Source organism: Hemiscyllium ocellatum, chromosome 31, assembly GCF_020745735.1.
Source record: "Hemiscyllium ocellatum isolate sHemOce1 chromosome 31, sHemOce1.pat.X.cur, whole genome shotgun sequence".
Classification (NCBI taxonomy): Eukaryota; Metazoa; Chordata; class Chondrichthyes; order Orectolobiformes; family Hemiscylliidae; genus Hemiscyllium; species Hemiscyllium ocellatum.
This window is the reverse complement of record NC_083431.1, coordinates 2,327,120-2,342,351: the sequence shown is the minus strand read 5'-3', so window position 1 is coordinate 2,342,351 and position 15,232 is coordinate 2,327,120. Positions and strand designations below refer to the sequence as shown.

Below are 15,232 nucleotides of genomic sequence, written 5' to 3'. Positions count from 1 at the left end.
CAGCCCTGGCAACATCCTTATAAATCTTTTCTGAACCCTTTCAAGCTTCACAACATCCTTCCAATAAGAGGGAGACTAGAATTGCATGTAATATTCCAAAAGTGGCCTAACCAGTGTCCTGTTCAGCTGCAACATGACCTCCCAACTCCTGTACTCAAATACTCTGACCAATAAAGGAAAGCATACCAAACGCCTTCTTCACTATCCTATCTACCTGCGACTCTACTTTCAAGGAGCTATGAACCTGCACTCCAAGGTCTCTTTGTTCAGCAACACTCCGTAGGACCTTACCATTTCCAAAATGCAGCACCTCACATTTACTTAAACTGTCTGCCATTCCTTAGCCCATTGGCCCATCTGATCAAAATCCCATTGTAATCTAAGGTGACCTTCTTCGCTATCCATTGCACCTCCAATTTTGGTATCATGTGCAAACTTATTAACTATACCTCCTGTGTTCACATCCAAATCATTTATATCAATGACAAAAAGCAGCGGACCTAGCACTGATCCTTGTGACACTCCACTGGTCACAGGCCTCCAGTCTGGAAAACAACCCTCCACCACCACCCTCTGTTTTCTATCTTCAAGTCAGTTCTGTATCCAAATGGCTAGTTCTCCCTGTATTCCATGAGACCTAACCTTGCTAATCAGTCGCCCATGGGGAACCTTGTTGAACACCTAACTGGAGGCCATATAGATTAGATTAGATTCCCTACAGTATGGGAGCAGGCCCTTCGGCCCAACAAGTCCACACTGACTCTCTGAAGAGTAACCTACCCAGACCTATTTCCCCTTCGTTTACACCTGACTAATTCACGTAACACTGTGTAATTTAGCATGGCCAATTCACCTGACCTGCACATCTTTGGATTGTAGGAGGAAACCGGAGCATCCAGAGGAAATCCACACAGACACTGGGTGAACGTGCAAACTCCACACGGAAAGTTGCCCGAGGTCGGAATTGATTCCGGGTCTCTGGCGCTGTGAGGCAGTAGTGCTAACCACTGAGCCACTGTGCAGCCAGATCATGTCCACCGCTCTACCCTCATCAATCTTCTTCATTACTACTTCAAAAAACTCAATCATGTTTCTGAGACGTGATTTCCTGCACATAGAGCCATATTGACTATCCCTAATCAGCCCTTAGCTTTCCAAATGCAGGTGCATCCTGTCCCTCAGGATTCCCTTCAACAACTTGCCCACCACCAATGTCAGGCTCACTGGTCTATAATTCCCTGGCTTGTCCTTACCACCTTTCTTAAATAGTGGCATCACGTTAACCAACTTCCAGTCTTCTGGCACCTCACCTGTGACTACCAAATGAAACCTTGGTCAATTCCAATTAGTTCATAAGATTTCGGAGCAGAATTAGGCCATTTGGCCCATTGGGTCTGCTCAGCCATTTGATCATGGCTGATGTGCTTCTTATCCCCATTTTCTTGTCTTCTCCCCGTAACCCATCAACCCATTTCCAATTGAAAATCTGTGTAACTCCTCAAATCTACTTGCTGTCCCAGCATCCACTGCAATTTGGGTAGTGAATTCCACAGATTCCCAACCCTTTGGGAGAAATAGTTTCTCCTCAACTCTCTGTTAAATTTGCTACCCCTTTTCCTAAGACTATGATCTCCAGTTAAAAATGCCTGCAAGAGAAAGCATCTGCTCCACATCGTTTTATAATCTTGAATACCTCTATTTGATCTCCCCTCATTCTTCTAAATTCCAGAGACTATAGACCTAAACTTCATATTTCTCTTCATATGACAAACCCCTCAACTCTGGGGTCAATCTAGTGAACCTCCTCTGAACTGCCTCCAATGCCACTACATCTTTCCTCAAATAAGGGGACCAAAACTGCGCACAATACTCCAGGTGCAGTCTCAACAATACCTTGTATAATTGCAACAATACTTCCTTTAGCTATAAAAGCCAACATTCTACTGGCTGTCTTTATTATCTGCTGTATGACAGCCTGGATAGTGTGGATCAACCAACATTATAACAGTAACAGTTACAGCAATGTTAAGTTTGCTTGTTGTCAGCTTCTCGAACTCTCCTCTGTCTTCAGCCTGCTCATCATTTGTGCTCTGAAGGCTGTGTCTGTTTAGTATAGTTTCATTCTCTCCAGAGGTTTTGGTTTCCAGTTTTAGTTTGCTTAGAAACTGGAAAGTTTAGTTTTCTTTCTCCATTTCCTTTTACAGTTAGAATCTGCCTGAAAAGCCATATGTTTTGAAACTACAGATTCTTCTATCATGCAAGCAGCCTCAATTTTATTGCTTTGCTAGATTATCAGAATATCATGATTCATCATTTGCAGCGTATCAGTTTACTCAAGAGGCCAGAGGATCAATGAAGCAGGAAAGGCCTGTTCACTTCATCAAATCTACCTGGTCTATCTCGGATCTCTCTTCCTATGGAAATGCTAAGCATTTTCCTTCTTCTCCCCTCAAGTAGTGTTGCTGAAAGCTTTCTAACTTTCCCTACTTCTGAGCAGGTGTCAGCCTAAGTCCAATGGGCGATCTTAGTTTGTTCTCTCTGATTTTGTCTGGGCCACTCTTTGGTGATGTGCAACCTGCTCTGTTTATTACTAACACTGAAAATTATAACTTTGGCACATGAGTGAACATGTCTTTGCGCAGACTTGTCATGCACTCTCTGAAATGGTATTGGAGAAACATCAATCAAGAGCTAATGTTTTTAATTTGTTTCTGTTTCCTGTTCCAGTGGAGATGTAGAAGATTATTGCGGGCCTCAAACAGTTAATGAATTGCAGGGAAAGGTGATTGACGTATTTTGTTTTCTCACAAACTCTTGTGTTTCCATTCTGTCTTAGCCTAGGGTCGGGGGTCAGTCGTCCTCCGATGAAAAACAATGGGAATGTGAAGGCAGTGTTTCTCCATGTATCCGATAACCCCGTGCTTTCTATTTTGTTTTTGTTTTTTTTCCTATAGATTACACTGTACTGCACTGTGCGAAATAATAATGTGGACTCTGAGAAGGTCATACTGGAATCTGTTTTTATAAATACTTTTCATTTAGGATTCAATATAAAGTGGTCTGAGATATAGCTGCTAGTATTATGAATCCAGCATTTATAGGTTAAAAAAAATTGCACTTGAACTTCTCCAGCATTTAGGGAACTGTATTTGGCTCTGTCAAAAAAAAGTACCTTTTATTGTACAATATCCATTCCTTGCAAAATTGTAGAAGAAAAATGTCAGCAGAAGGAAATCAAACAAAGTACCAGTGCAGAGCTATTAGATGAAGCAAAGTGTTAAACACTTTCTTGGTGGTTTTAGTTGATCTGCGGTAAACCTGAAGACTACAATGCAGCTCTTGTGACTGCTCTTTGCAAAATAGACTCGATGTTGACACCCGGGAGCCTGTAACTCTGCTAGCAAAACTTTAATCTATCATGTAGAAAATCAAATATTTTTAACAATTTGTGCGTAGTTGGCTCTGCTGACGGTCCCAGCACTTACTACCTATCCCTAATTACCCTCAAGCTGGTGAGTTCACAGCGTTAAGGCAGCAGGTCCAGGATATTGACCCAGTGAAAATGAAGGAACAGCATTGCAGTTCTAAGTCAGAATAATGTGCATTCAACTCCTTAGGTGCTGGAGTCCTTTCTACAAACCTCTCTGTCTTTCTATTTGATTTCTTCCTTTACTGTCCTCCTTAAAAACTAACGTTGTGGCTGTATTGTTGCCTGTATGACGCTGTATCGAACTTTGCTTTGTAGCACTGCTGTGACATGCCTTGGGAAATGATATGTGCTATATAAAAAAAAGTTGTTGCTGTGCGTGCACCACTTGCAGGTGGTACTGTTCCTGCTGCCCCTGCCCTCCGCGGCCGTAGAGGTTATGGTTCGGACAATGCTATCAAACATTAGTGAATTGCTGCATTACGTCTTTTAGATGGTATATACTGCAGCAGTGATATATTGGAGTGAATGTTTAAGGTGATGGTTAATGTGTGCTGGTATTGAGCTTCTTGAGTGTTAAAGCAATAGTATCCAGTAAGTGAGAGTCTTCCATCACTCTGCAGTCCTGTATTCTGTAGAAGGTAGGCAGGTTATGGTGAGTCATAAGATGAGGTACTTATCTCACAATTCTTAGTCCCTGACCTGCTCTTGTAGCTACAGAATTTGTGATTGACAGTGCAAACTTCAATACAAGAAATGGTGCAATGGGTTGAACCGACTTTCCATGCTATGCTATTTGCCCTGGAGACAGCTGTCGAGTACGTGTACCGTTTGGAAGGGTCATGTATCTCAGTTTGTGGAAAAGATTCAGCTGGGAAACTGGGCAATCATGGAGTGTGCTCCTTGGCCTGATGTATATGAGGTGGTAGCTTTAGGAAAATTTGTAGTCATTTGTGAGACTGCATATTAGTGTTCAAGAGATTGAATTAGAAATGTTTTTTTTGAAGGAACAGAGTTAAAAATTACCACGCCAGTTTATAGTCCAGCAGGTTTATCTGGAAGCACTAGCTTTCAGAGCACTGCCCCTTCAGGTAGCTGTGGAGCAGGATCATAAGGCATAGAATTTACAGCAAAAGATCACAATGTCATTCAACTGATACAATATATTGAACAAATCTAGATTGCTGTTAAGGCTTTCATCTTTTAGAATGGTTGCAGGTTTCGGTTTATTAATACGTAAATTCCAGAACTACTTTCAAGTCACGTTCTCGAGGTAACTTCGGTTTTACTAAAAAAAAAGTGATGGGAAACGAAATGACGACATCAACAGGGGAACTCAACAAAGGCCAGAATCCTGAATGTGTTTAGATATGTTCCAGTTCATTCAAATGTCAAATCTGTCTCCATGTGTGAGAAATGAAGGATTTGATTAATTATGTCAGGGCTAAACTAATCCCATTGAGCAGTGAATTTGTAATTGATTGTATCAGAGCAAAGATCAAAGAACAAAGACAGGGGTTCAAATCAACTTATTGATTTTACACAAAGGTTGTCCATGACTTGATCTAAGATTGGCAGTGTTTGGTAATTCCTGCATATTTTGGGATGGGACAAAGGTGGCTATAAGGAGGTCACAGCTCAGACAGTGAGAGGGGTTCATGGGGCTAATGGCCTCCTGCGTACCTGTGCTACTCCATAACCACTGCTTTTCCTCTTGCTGAGAGCTGCTTGGAGTGGTCTTTCATTTAGTGCTTTTTTTTAATCAGGAGTTAACATAATGGTTTCTATACTTGTGTCCTATTGAGTAGCAACTTGTAAATTGTAAGTTATTTACTTGAAGAATGTCCTCCTCTTACAACTTTATTCCATAAAAGAACTGGCTTGCTTTTGGCTTAGTGTGTAAATGTGTGGTATGGTATTTTACTGATTCATACTTACCAGAAAGCTATGCTGAGCTCTATGGTTCCTGAGGAGTTGCATATAATATTGGCTTCCATTGACTAATAAGAGAATTGACTGTGATTTCTGCTCCCAATCAGTACCATAAATTGCTGTGGAAAATATTAGATATAATATGAAGGCTGGACTGAGCTTGGCCATGGTGCCTCTTGTGGTTGAATAGCCTAGCCATGTGGCAGTCAGTGCATGAGATGTGATGGGAAACAATAAGCTGATGTGAGCCTGGAAAGTTCAATTAAACTTCCATGAGCATTTTTGTTTTTTTTTAAAACTTGCCATGTCCTTGACCCAGGAATTTCAGCAAACTGTTTAAAACATTACAATTAGGTTTCATAGAAAAGTGCGATGAATATTAGGCATCGGAGCTAAATCAATCTCTAGGGGCCCGTGCGGTGATGCACAGGAAGTGATGCTGTATCCTTGGTAACTTCCGTTGTTTGCTGTTATTTTCAGCATTGATGAGATAGAGCTGAAATACTTTAGAGCTGCAATTCATGATGCTAGGATTTGTTTGCACAGTAACAGTCCCATTTCATGGTGTTTTCTTTAAATTAGATGATTCAAACATAAAAATGGAACTGAAAGTGTTGATCTGCTCAAATTGCAGGTTTCGAAGTTTAGAGATGTCACTTTAAAAAAAGGAATTCCTGATCATGCTTTTACTGGAATATTGCTGTCCACATACGGTTCATATCTGATGTGATAAAGCTTTATGAGGTTAAGTTAAGGAAGGTTATACAAAATGTATGAATAAAAATGTTCTGATTGAACAGCTCTGTTAGAAGCCCTCTACAGGAGGTTCACTCATGAAAATTCTTTTTGAACTGCAGTGAATTATTTGAATATGCAGTTGATTTGTTCACAGGTTAGCCAGCCTTCTATTCGCTGAGCTGTACTTGTTAACATTGTTGGTAGGTCATGTATCAAAGTACCAAGACTGGCATAGGTATGAAGCAATAGCACCTCCCCCACACCCTCCATGTGAAAAGCACCTAAAATCATTTTTCAGGTGTACTTGTCCACTTTGTCACCAAGTTCTCTCCTAATTCCCCAAACCTGCTTGATAACATCAGCTTCAAGTTTTAATATCTGACCTTTTCAGGAAGGATGGAGCAGCAACTCAAAGAAAACAAACTGCAGAACCTGAGAAATTTTCAAATTTACTTTACAAATTGACAAGACACAGCTCAATGATGTATAAAGGCTCTTAGATTTGCCCTATTCTACTGAGGTGGAACAGGGAGTTGAAGTGGCAGAGGATAGTGAATCACTGTACAAATTTCATGCCAATTCTGAGTATTGCCAGGTAGTTTCAGGGCAGCTGATACTTGGTGACCAGAACGAAGGAAACTACTGTTCCATCTTACAGTATATCCATGATAAATGATATTATCCCCATGGGGTAACTGTAAACCAAAATGTGTCGAGCCACAGGAGCTGCATGAGATCCGAAATGACTATTTCTCATCAGTATTTATCATGGATAAAGACATAGAAACTGGGGCCTTGGAGATGTAAATATTGATGTCTTGAAAAGAGTCCACATTACAGAAGAGGTAGTGCTGGATGTTGGCATGGACTGGTTGGACCAAAGGGTTTATTTCCTTGCTGTATGTCTCTATGACTAAGTGTATCCCAGAACATTGTGGGAAGCCAGGGAAGAAATTGGGAGACCCCTGGTGGAGCTTTTGTATCATCAGCAGCCATGGGCGAGATGGCAGGAGACTGGAGGGTGGCTACGGTTGTGCTATTATTTAAGAAAGGCTACAAGGAAAAGCCAGGGAACTATAGACTGTTAAACCTGACGTCAGCGGTGGGTAAGTTATTGGGGAGATTCTGAGAGCCAGGATTTATGTGTGTTTGGAAAAGTTAGAGATAGTTAGCATGGCGTTGTCCTTGTCTCTCAAACTTGATTGAGTGTTTTTCTGAAGTGGTGACCAAGATTAGTGAAGGCAGATGTCGTCTTTGTGGATTTTAACAAGCCATCAACTAGGTTCCGCATGTTAGATTGGTTAGTAAAGTTAGATTGCATGGGAGCCAGCGAGAATTACCCAACTGGATATGAAATTGGCTTGAAAGTAGGAAGAGACAAGGTGGTGGTAGAGGGTTGTTGTTTGGACTGGAGGCCTGTGACCAGCGGTGTGCCACAAGGATTGATGCTGTGTCCACTATTGTTTGTCATTTGTATAAACCACTTGGATTAGAATATAGGAGACATGATTAGTAAGTTTGCAGATGACACTGAAATAGATGGTATAGTGAACAATGAAGGTGGCTACCTAAGATTACAACAGAATCTTAATCAACTGGGCCAGTGGGCTGAGGAATGGCAGATGGAGTTTCAGACGGATAAATGTGAGATGTTGCATTTTGCTAAGAGAAACCAAGGCATGCCTTACATGGTTAATAGTAGGACCCTGGGGAGTGTTGTGGAACAGAGAGACCCAGGGGTGCAGGTACATAGTTCCTTGAAAGTGGCATCACAGGTAGATAGTGGTGATGAATGTATTTGGCACATATGCCTTCATCAATCAGAGTACTGAGTACAGGAGGTGGGATGTCATGTTACAGCTGGCATTGGTAAGGCTACTTTGAGTACTGCATGCATTTCTGTTCGGCCTGCAATAGGACTTTAGTAAACTGGAAAGGGTGCAAAATAGATTTGCAAGGGTTTTACCAAGACTGGAGGGTTGGAGTTGTGAGGAGAGGCTGGATAGACTGGGACTTTTTTTCCCTGGACTTAGGAGGCTGAGGAATGACCTTATAGAGGTTTGTAAAATCATGAGTAGTATAGACAGGGTGACTAGCCAGCATCTTTCCCCAGGGGAGGGGAGTCTAAAACTGGAAGGCACAGGTTTAGAATGAGAGGGGACCTCAGGCACAACGTGAGGGTGGTATGTTTTGGAACGAGCTGCCAGAGGAAGTGGTAAAGACATTTGGGCAGATACTTGGATAGACCATAAGACCATAAGACATAGGAGTGGAAGTAAGGCCATTCGGCCCATCGAGTCCACTCCGCCATTCACTCATGGCTGATTGGCATTTCAACTCCACTTACCAGCATTCTCCCCGTAGCCCTTAATTCCTCGAGACAACAAGAATCTATCAATCTCGGCCTTGAAGACATTTAGCGTCCCGGCCTCCACTGCACTACGTGGCAATGAATTCCACAGGCCCACCACCCTCTGGCTGAAGAAATGTCTCCGCATTTCTGTTCTGAATTGACCCCCTTTTATTCTAAGGCTGTGTCCACGGGTCCTAGATAGGAAAGGTTTAAAGAAGTATGGGCCAAACGCAGGCAAGTGGAACTATTTCAGTTTGGGGAACCTGGTCGGCATGGATGAGTTGGGCCAAAGGGTCTGTTTTCCAGGCTGTATTACTCTAACCAAAAACAGAAGTTATTGGAGAAACTCAGCAGGTCTGGCACCGTCTGTGGAGAGAAAGCAGAATTAACATTTTGGGTCCAGTGACCCTTCTTCCGAACTAGTTCTCCACATGCATGCACACATACCAGTCCTGGGGCTATATATACATTGGTTAGGATCAAAGTTAGGGCCTTTAGCCTTTCAAATTTGCTGCACCATTTAATAAGATCATAGTTAATCTGTTTATATCCTGAATTTCATATTCCCATCTATCCCCAAAACCTTTGATTCCCTTATTTAACAAGAACCTTTATAGCCCCACCATCAAAATATCCTTTGGCTCCATTTCTGAGGGAGAGTGTTCCAAAGTGGCACAACTCTGAGAGAAAAAAGAATTCCTTTCCTTGTCTTAAAAGGGTATTCTCTAATTTTGAAATTTTCTTAAATCTGGACTCGTTCATAAAAGTATCATCCTTCTCCTATCCACTTTATCCAGGTCCGTCAGGATCTTATAAGTTCAAACCAATTTCTCTTACCCTTCTAAACTCTAGTGAAAAGCATGCTGGTCAGATCCAATTTTTACACATAAGACAAACCAATCACTGCAGCTATCAATCTAGTAAACCTCCTTGAGCTGCCTGCAATGCATTTACATCCTTCCTGGGATAAGAGGACAAAACTGCTCACAATATTAGAGATGGTCTCACCTATATTGATTTATTTGACTCATGCACTAGAACATCTAGAATTCTCTGAACATTGGCATTCTGCAGTCATTCTCCTTTTAAATAATAGCCTTTTTAATTCCTGTCAAAGTGAGCAACTACACATTTTTCCACATTATATGCATGTCAAACTTTGCCCACTCACTTAACCAGCCTTATATCAGTCTGCATCCTTGTTATTTCATATTAACAGCATACCTAACTTTGTCACCTGCAGATTTAACCACTGTGCTTTGTTTCCCTTATCTCAGTTATGTAAATTTTAAAACATTGAAGCATCTACATAGGTCCCCACTCATCACATTCCGCCATCTGAATGAAGACATATTTTGCGTATGTCTGTTTTCTACCAGCCAGCCAATCTTCCATCATGCTAGTATGTTGTTCCCTACACCATGAGCTCCTAATTTGAGTGCTAATCTTTTCTGCAGAATCTTCTCAAATGATTTCTGGAAATCTAAGTATAGGAAGTCAGTAGGCTCACATTATCCACATTCTTTTAAAAGAATTTCAATAAATTGGTTAAACACAATTTAATTGCCCTAAATATCCTTTTCCTGTGAGCTTTTTAAGTTGTACCTCTGCTCATTCTGAAATTGTTCTTACCTCTCCTCTTATATCACATCCAAATGACTGAGCTCTCATTGATAGCATTGCCCTGTGTAGAGATTGTTTCAAAGGTGTTCTGCATTGATTAAAGAGGATTCCCCATGATATGGATAACTAATAAAAGTGTTGGTGTTCCCAGTATTACATCTACAAATAGAAGTTTCTAATCTTTAATCTCATGAAAGAATGCAGAAAAAGAAAAAAAATTTTTGTGTTAAAACATGTTGATTGTATTGTTTTTAATTGTTTTTATTGTAGGTTTTGATCTTTCTCCACCCTAGTGCAATCTGTTTCTTGTTTGAAGATTATTTAATAGTTGCATGAGTTCAGAATGCCTGATCCTCCCATGTTTAAAATGACAAACTTTGGATGAGTCAAATTTCATTACACCAAGTAGAGTTTGGCTCAATTGGAGGGGCCTTTACCTCTGAGACAGATGATTCATGTCCCACGATGGGACCTCAGTGCATAATCTAGTCTGACACTTCAGTGTACTCTACTGAGGGAGGGGTGCTTCATTGCAACTGTAAACCTTTGATGAATCCCTAGGCTGACATCCTCTTGCTGAGGTGGTGGTTATTTCAGATTCCATCTTTGTTAGGCGAGTTGATAAACATCGAATTCACTGGGTGCCAGTGCACAGCCTTCAGTCAGCATCTCAAACAGCAGTTTGGACATTCGTTCATCTCACTGTTGTGGAATAGATGGACTGTGGCTTTAAAAAAGAAATTCTTTGATGTCAACGATCTGTTCTATTTCCCATCCTAGTTGTTCCACGAAGTTGGCAGTGGGTTGTGTACGCCTTTGAGCTGTCTGAAGGCTTGTTCATCCACTTCAAAGGGCAGTTTTTTTTTATAAAGCTCATTCACGGATGAGGGCGTTGCTGGCTGGCCCTTCCCTAATTACCCAATTGAGTGTCAAACACATTGCTGTGGGTTCGGAGTTGCATGTAGCCAGAATGAGTAAGGATGACAGTTCCCTTCCCTAAAGGTTCGTGAACCAGATTGGTTTTCTGACACTCGACAATGAATTCATGGTCGTTATTAGACCCTTAATTCCAGATTTTTATTGAATTCAAATTATACCGTCTGCCGTGCCAGGATTCAGGCTCAGGTCCTCAGAACATTATCTGGGTCCCTCGAATGACATTTCAGCGGTAATGTGTCCACTTGGTCATTGCCTCCCCTAGCTGAGAGTCACCAATGTTGGATGTTCATGAACCACTGGATTTTCCCAACAATCTGACAGCCTGAGTGTAATTTGTACTGAAATCCACTTCAAGATTTTTCTAGATGTTTTTTCGAACTAAATTTTAATGCTCAAACTGCATGGCGGGGTTTAGGTTTCTGTTCTCTGGATTACTAGTACAAACCTCTAGAAAATGCGTTCCTTGTCCAGTAGTGTAATCTCTCGGTGCTGTTCATCTGTATGTATCAGTGAGCTCCAAAATCACATTGGTTTTGAGGTTTTCCAATCTTGACATATGGAACTGTACAAGTTCAAGTATTTCTTTCTCTCAACTATTATTCCAGTGGTGAAGTAACAGCATGTGTAACCTTGCTGCTCCTATTCCGCACGCATCGATTAGAGTTCAATCTGGCTGCAGTATATAGCTGAGAGTTACGAAAGTAACGAAGCAATGTTCAAACACCAGAGTCCTAATAGTGCTGAGTGCTATCATTTTGGTTCATCACAAGTAGTAGATCTCGCTGTGATTTATAGGTTTTAACTATTTTAATGCTGAGCCCTGTCCAGTAGGAGATCCCAAAGCTGGTCTCTAGCTTATCTGAGCTGAGGTGTTGCAATTTACTTCTGTATCTCTGGAGTCAGCAGAAAAAATAGTGACTTGAAATACAGGATTGTATTTGCATTTTGCGTCCTTGATAATTTGCTCAGGTTCTCTGCCTGATGAAGAATGATTAGTTGAATAAAGTGCTGTGGGCAGCTGGCACCAAGCAACTCCTGCCCCAGCTCTGGCTACTGCCTCTGGTCGACGGTCTGTGATGGGTTTCTAATGGTTGCTGGAATAGCCATGGAGTGAATACTGTTGACCTTAACAACATCACCTCGTCACCGTCTTTCAATTGCTGCTGCTAACATTGATGTATAAACATTGGGTCAGGATATAGGGAACTTGTTGGAAATACTGGGGTTAAGTAGCTTGTTAGCTATCCATGGCTAGGCTTGTATATAAAACTCAGTCAGTCGGACGATGCTTTACCCTCAGAAGATGTCAGTTGAGTAAAAAGTGGAATGGGTTTTCCTTTCATGTAGAAAATGCATGCACCTTATGGGCATGAGGTACTTACAACATGTGCCCCTAGTGGACACATGAAAGCTACACCAACCCAATTAACAAAGCAAAGAGGTGCACCACAAGAGATATGTGATCAGAGTAGTCTGAAGTGGTCCAACATTGGCCCACCTGACTTCCTCTAACCTCCAACATATTATAGTCCCTTGGTCCACTTTATCCTTCCTGGTGAACAGAGGAGACAGATTGTACCCATCAAATGCTGCTTGTCTCTTGATGCAGAAAAGTATTGTTTAGTCCACTCATCCCTCCTGACACCTTGATTCATCCCTCATTTCTGGGGCAAACATAATTGCAAACCAATCATTTTTATTGATGGGATATGATGTTTTGTTCACCGCCTCTATACTGTTCTATTTGTCTAAAGTCATTGTAGGACTAAATAGTCTGATGCGAGGCAAAAATTTCAAAGTTTCTCTACAGACAGCTTATATCAATAGTATTGTGCAATATGGTAAAGACTGACTAAAAATGGCCGCTGCTTCCAGCAAATCTTATATGTACTGTTTGTGTTACAGCCCGCTCAACTGAGGAGGAAGATGATGATATCAAAGTGTCCGCTTTCAGCTTTGACCTGAAAGAGCTGCTTCCCAGTGTGAAGGTGTGGTCTGATTGGATGTTGGGCCACCCAGATGAGTGGAACCCGCCACCCAAATCCCTCATCCTGCCAAAAGAGTATGTTATTTAAAACTCTGCTTAAACTACAACAAAAAGTTCTTTCTGTTTCTCTTCCTTAATTCTTTTCCTCTCTACTGTTTTTGGTTTGGCACTTAGCTTAAGGGTACAGATCATGAAGTGATTATTTTGATTTGATAAGCAAATCAATTTTGAATTAAATTTGAGGTCCTCAGTTTTCTGCAACATTTTGACACTTCTGTAACTCCTTATTTTTCACTTTGTAGGTACTGATCTGTGTAAGTCTGAATGTTACCAGCTGTAATTCTGGTCAGTTGGTACTAAAAAATCTACCCCTTTTCACAGAATGGCTGAAAGCTAAAAAGACTCTGCTACTTAAATGTTCTATCATTACATCCACCTATTTCCACCTCCACAAATCCCATTTCTTTCACTCTGCTGCTGTATCCCTTGGTTCTTTCTTTGTTATAATCTCTATTTGACTAAACCAGTCGCCCTTCTTCCACCCTCTAGAAATATGAAGTTATTCAAAATTCTGCTGAACCTTTCACACCCAGTCCTATCCCCCATCACCCCTGTGCTCACTGAACCTTTCACACCCAGTCCTATCCCCCATCACCCCTGTGCTCACTGAACCTTTCACATCCAGTCCTATCCCCCATCACCCCTGTGCTCACTGAACCTTTCACACCCAGTCCTATCCCCCATCACCCCTGTGCTCACTGAACCTTTCACACCCGGTCCTATCCCCCATCACCCCTGTGCTCACTGAACCTTTCACACCCGGTCCTATCCCCCATCACCCCTGTGCTCACTGAACCTTTCACACCCGGTCCTATCCCCCATCACCCCTGTGCTCACTGAACCTTTCACACCCGGTCCTATCCCCCATCATCCTTGTGCTCCCTGAACCTTTCACACCCGGTCCTATCCCCCATCACCCCTGTGCTCACTGAACCTTTCACACCCAGTCCTATCCCCCATCACCCCTGTGCTCACTGAACCTTTCACACCCAGTCCTATCCCCCATCACCCCTGTGCTCACTGAACCTTTCACACCCAGTCCTATCCCCCATCACCCCTGTGCTCACTGAACCTTTCACACCCAGTCCTATCCCCCATCACCCCTGTGCTCACTGAACGACATTAGCTCCTGGTTCAACAATGCTTCTGTTCTGAAATTCATGTGTTTGTTTTCAAATACCTTTATGGCCTCACCCTTACCACGTCTGAAATCTAAACAGTCCACAACCCTCCAAAATATCTGTGTTCCTCCAAGGTACTGCCCTCTTTAGGTTTTCTTGATTTTAAATTGCCTGTTCATCAGTGGCGAGGCCTTCAGTTCCCCAGGTTCCAAGCCCAGGAATTCCCTCTCTCACTCTCTTCACACCCCTCTCTCTTCCCTTTTGGCATGCTTCTTAAAATCTTTGACCAATCATTTGGCCAGTTGTGTTAATGGCCACCTTATGTGGCTTAGCGTTATATTTGGATTGATGTTCCCGTGAAGCAGTTTGTGGTATTTGGCTCTGTCTAGGATGTAATGTAAATACAAGGCCGCCTTGTAGTTAGTGTGTCAGTTCTGGCATTGCTTTTATCACTTATTGGGTATTATTGTGGAAAGCTGTTCCTTATTGACATAACCTTTCTTGTGTGAATGGAGAGATAGGGAATGATGGTCATGTAATGTCCATTTACCCAATCCATAAACAGGTAGGGGTGGGGCATTTTCTGAATACTGAGAATCCATTCCACACTGGCCATTAGGCAAATTACTATAATCTGCATCTGCACAGTCATATTTAGCAACTTTACCTCCTGTTTCGTCTCATGGGGCCAGTGAATGTTCCCTCAGTTCCCTGTCCCATCAGGCCATGTTCATGTATGAAGCAGAGCATGAATATTACCATGGCTGTTCAACTGTAGAAAGCATCACAGCTGAGTCCTTATGTACCATTCACAAGTGCAGATCCAGCAATTCATTTCTCAGTGTTTATTGATCAAGAGAAAAGCACTCATTAATTCCTCCCCCATGCATCTATAGTCCACAGAGATATGTCTGCTGTTCAATTATATCTTCCTCCACCACTGTTTTACCTGTCAGTACAGTTTATTACCCTGGTGAGCTGAGCTAATTACTGGATAAACTCACTTCCCCTAAACTCTCTGGCACTATGGGTCACCCTGCAGCACACGGACT

At 42.0% G+C, this 15,232-nt stretch overlaps 1 protein-coding gene across 2 annotated transcripts in view; it reads left to right on the top strand.

Moving 5' to 3' along the window:
- smg6 (SMG6 nonsense mediated mRNA decay factor) overlaps positions 1–15,232 on the top strand; it is a 412,281-nt gene that overhangs the window by 176,370 nt on the left and 220,679 nt on the right. Inside the window, exons 1-2 of one of the 2 annotated variants that reach the window (XM_060848422.1) lie at positions 3,423–3,512; positions 12,918–13,074. In XM_060848422.1, coding sequence (XP_060704405.1) covers positions 13,016–13,074 — 59 coding nt within the window. In that variant the 5' untranslated portion in view covers positions 3,423–3,512; positions 12,918–13,015. Of the gene's footprint in view, positions 1–3,422; positions 3,513–12,917; positions 13,075–15,232 lie in introns of those variants that run through there. The other variant, XM_060848421.1, reaches the window with a different exon arrangement.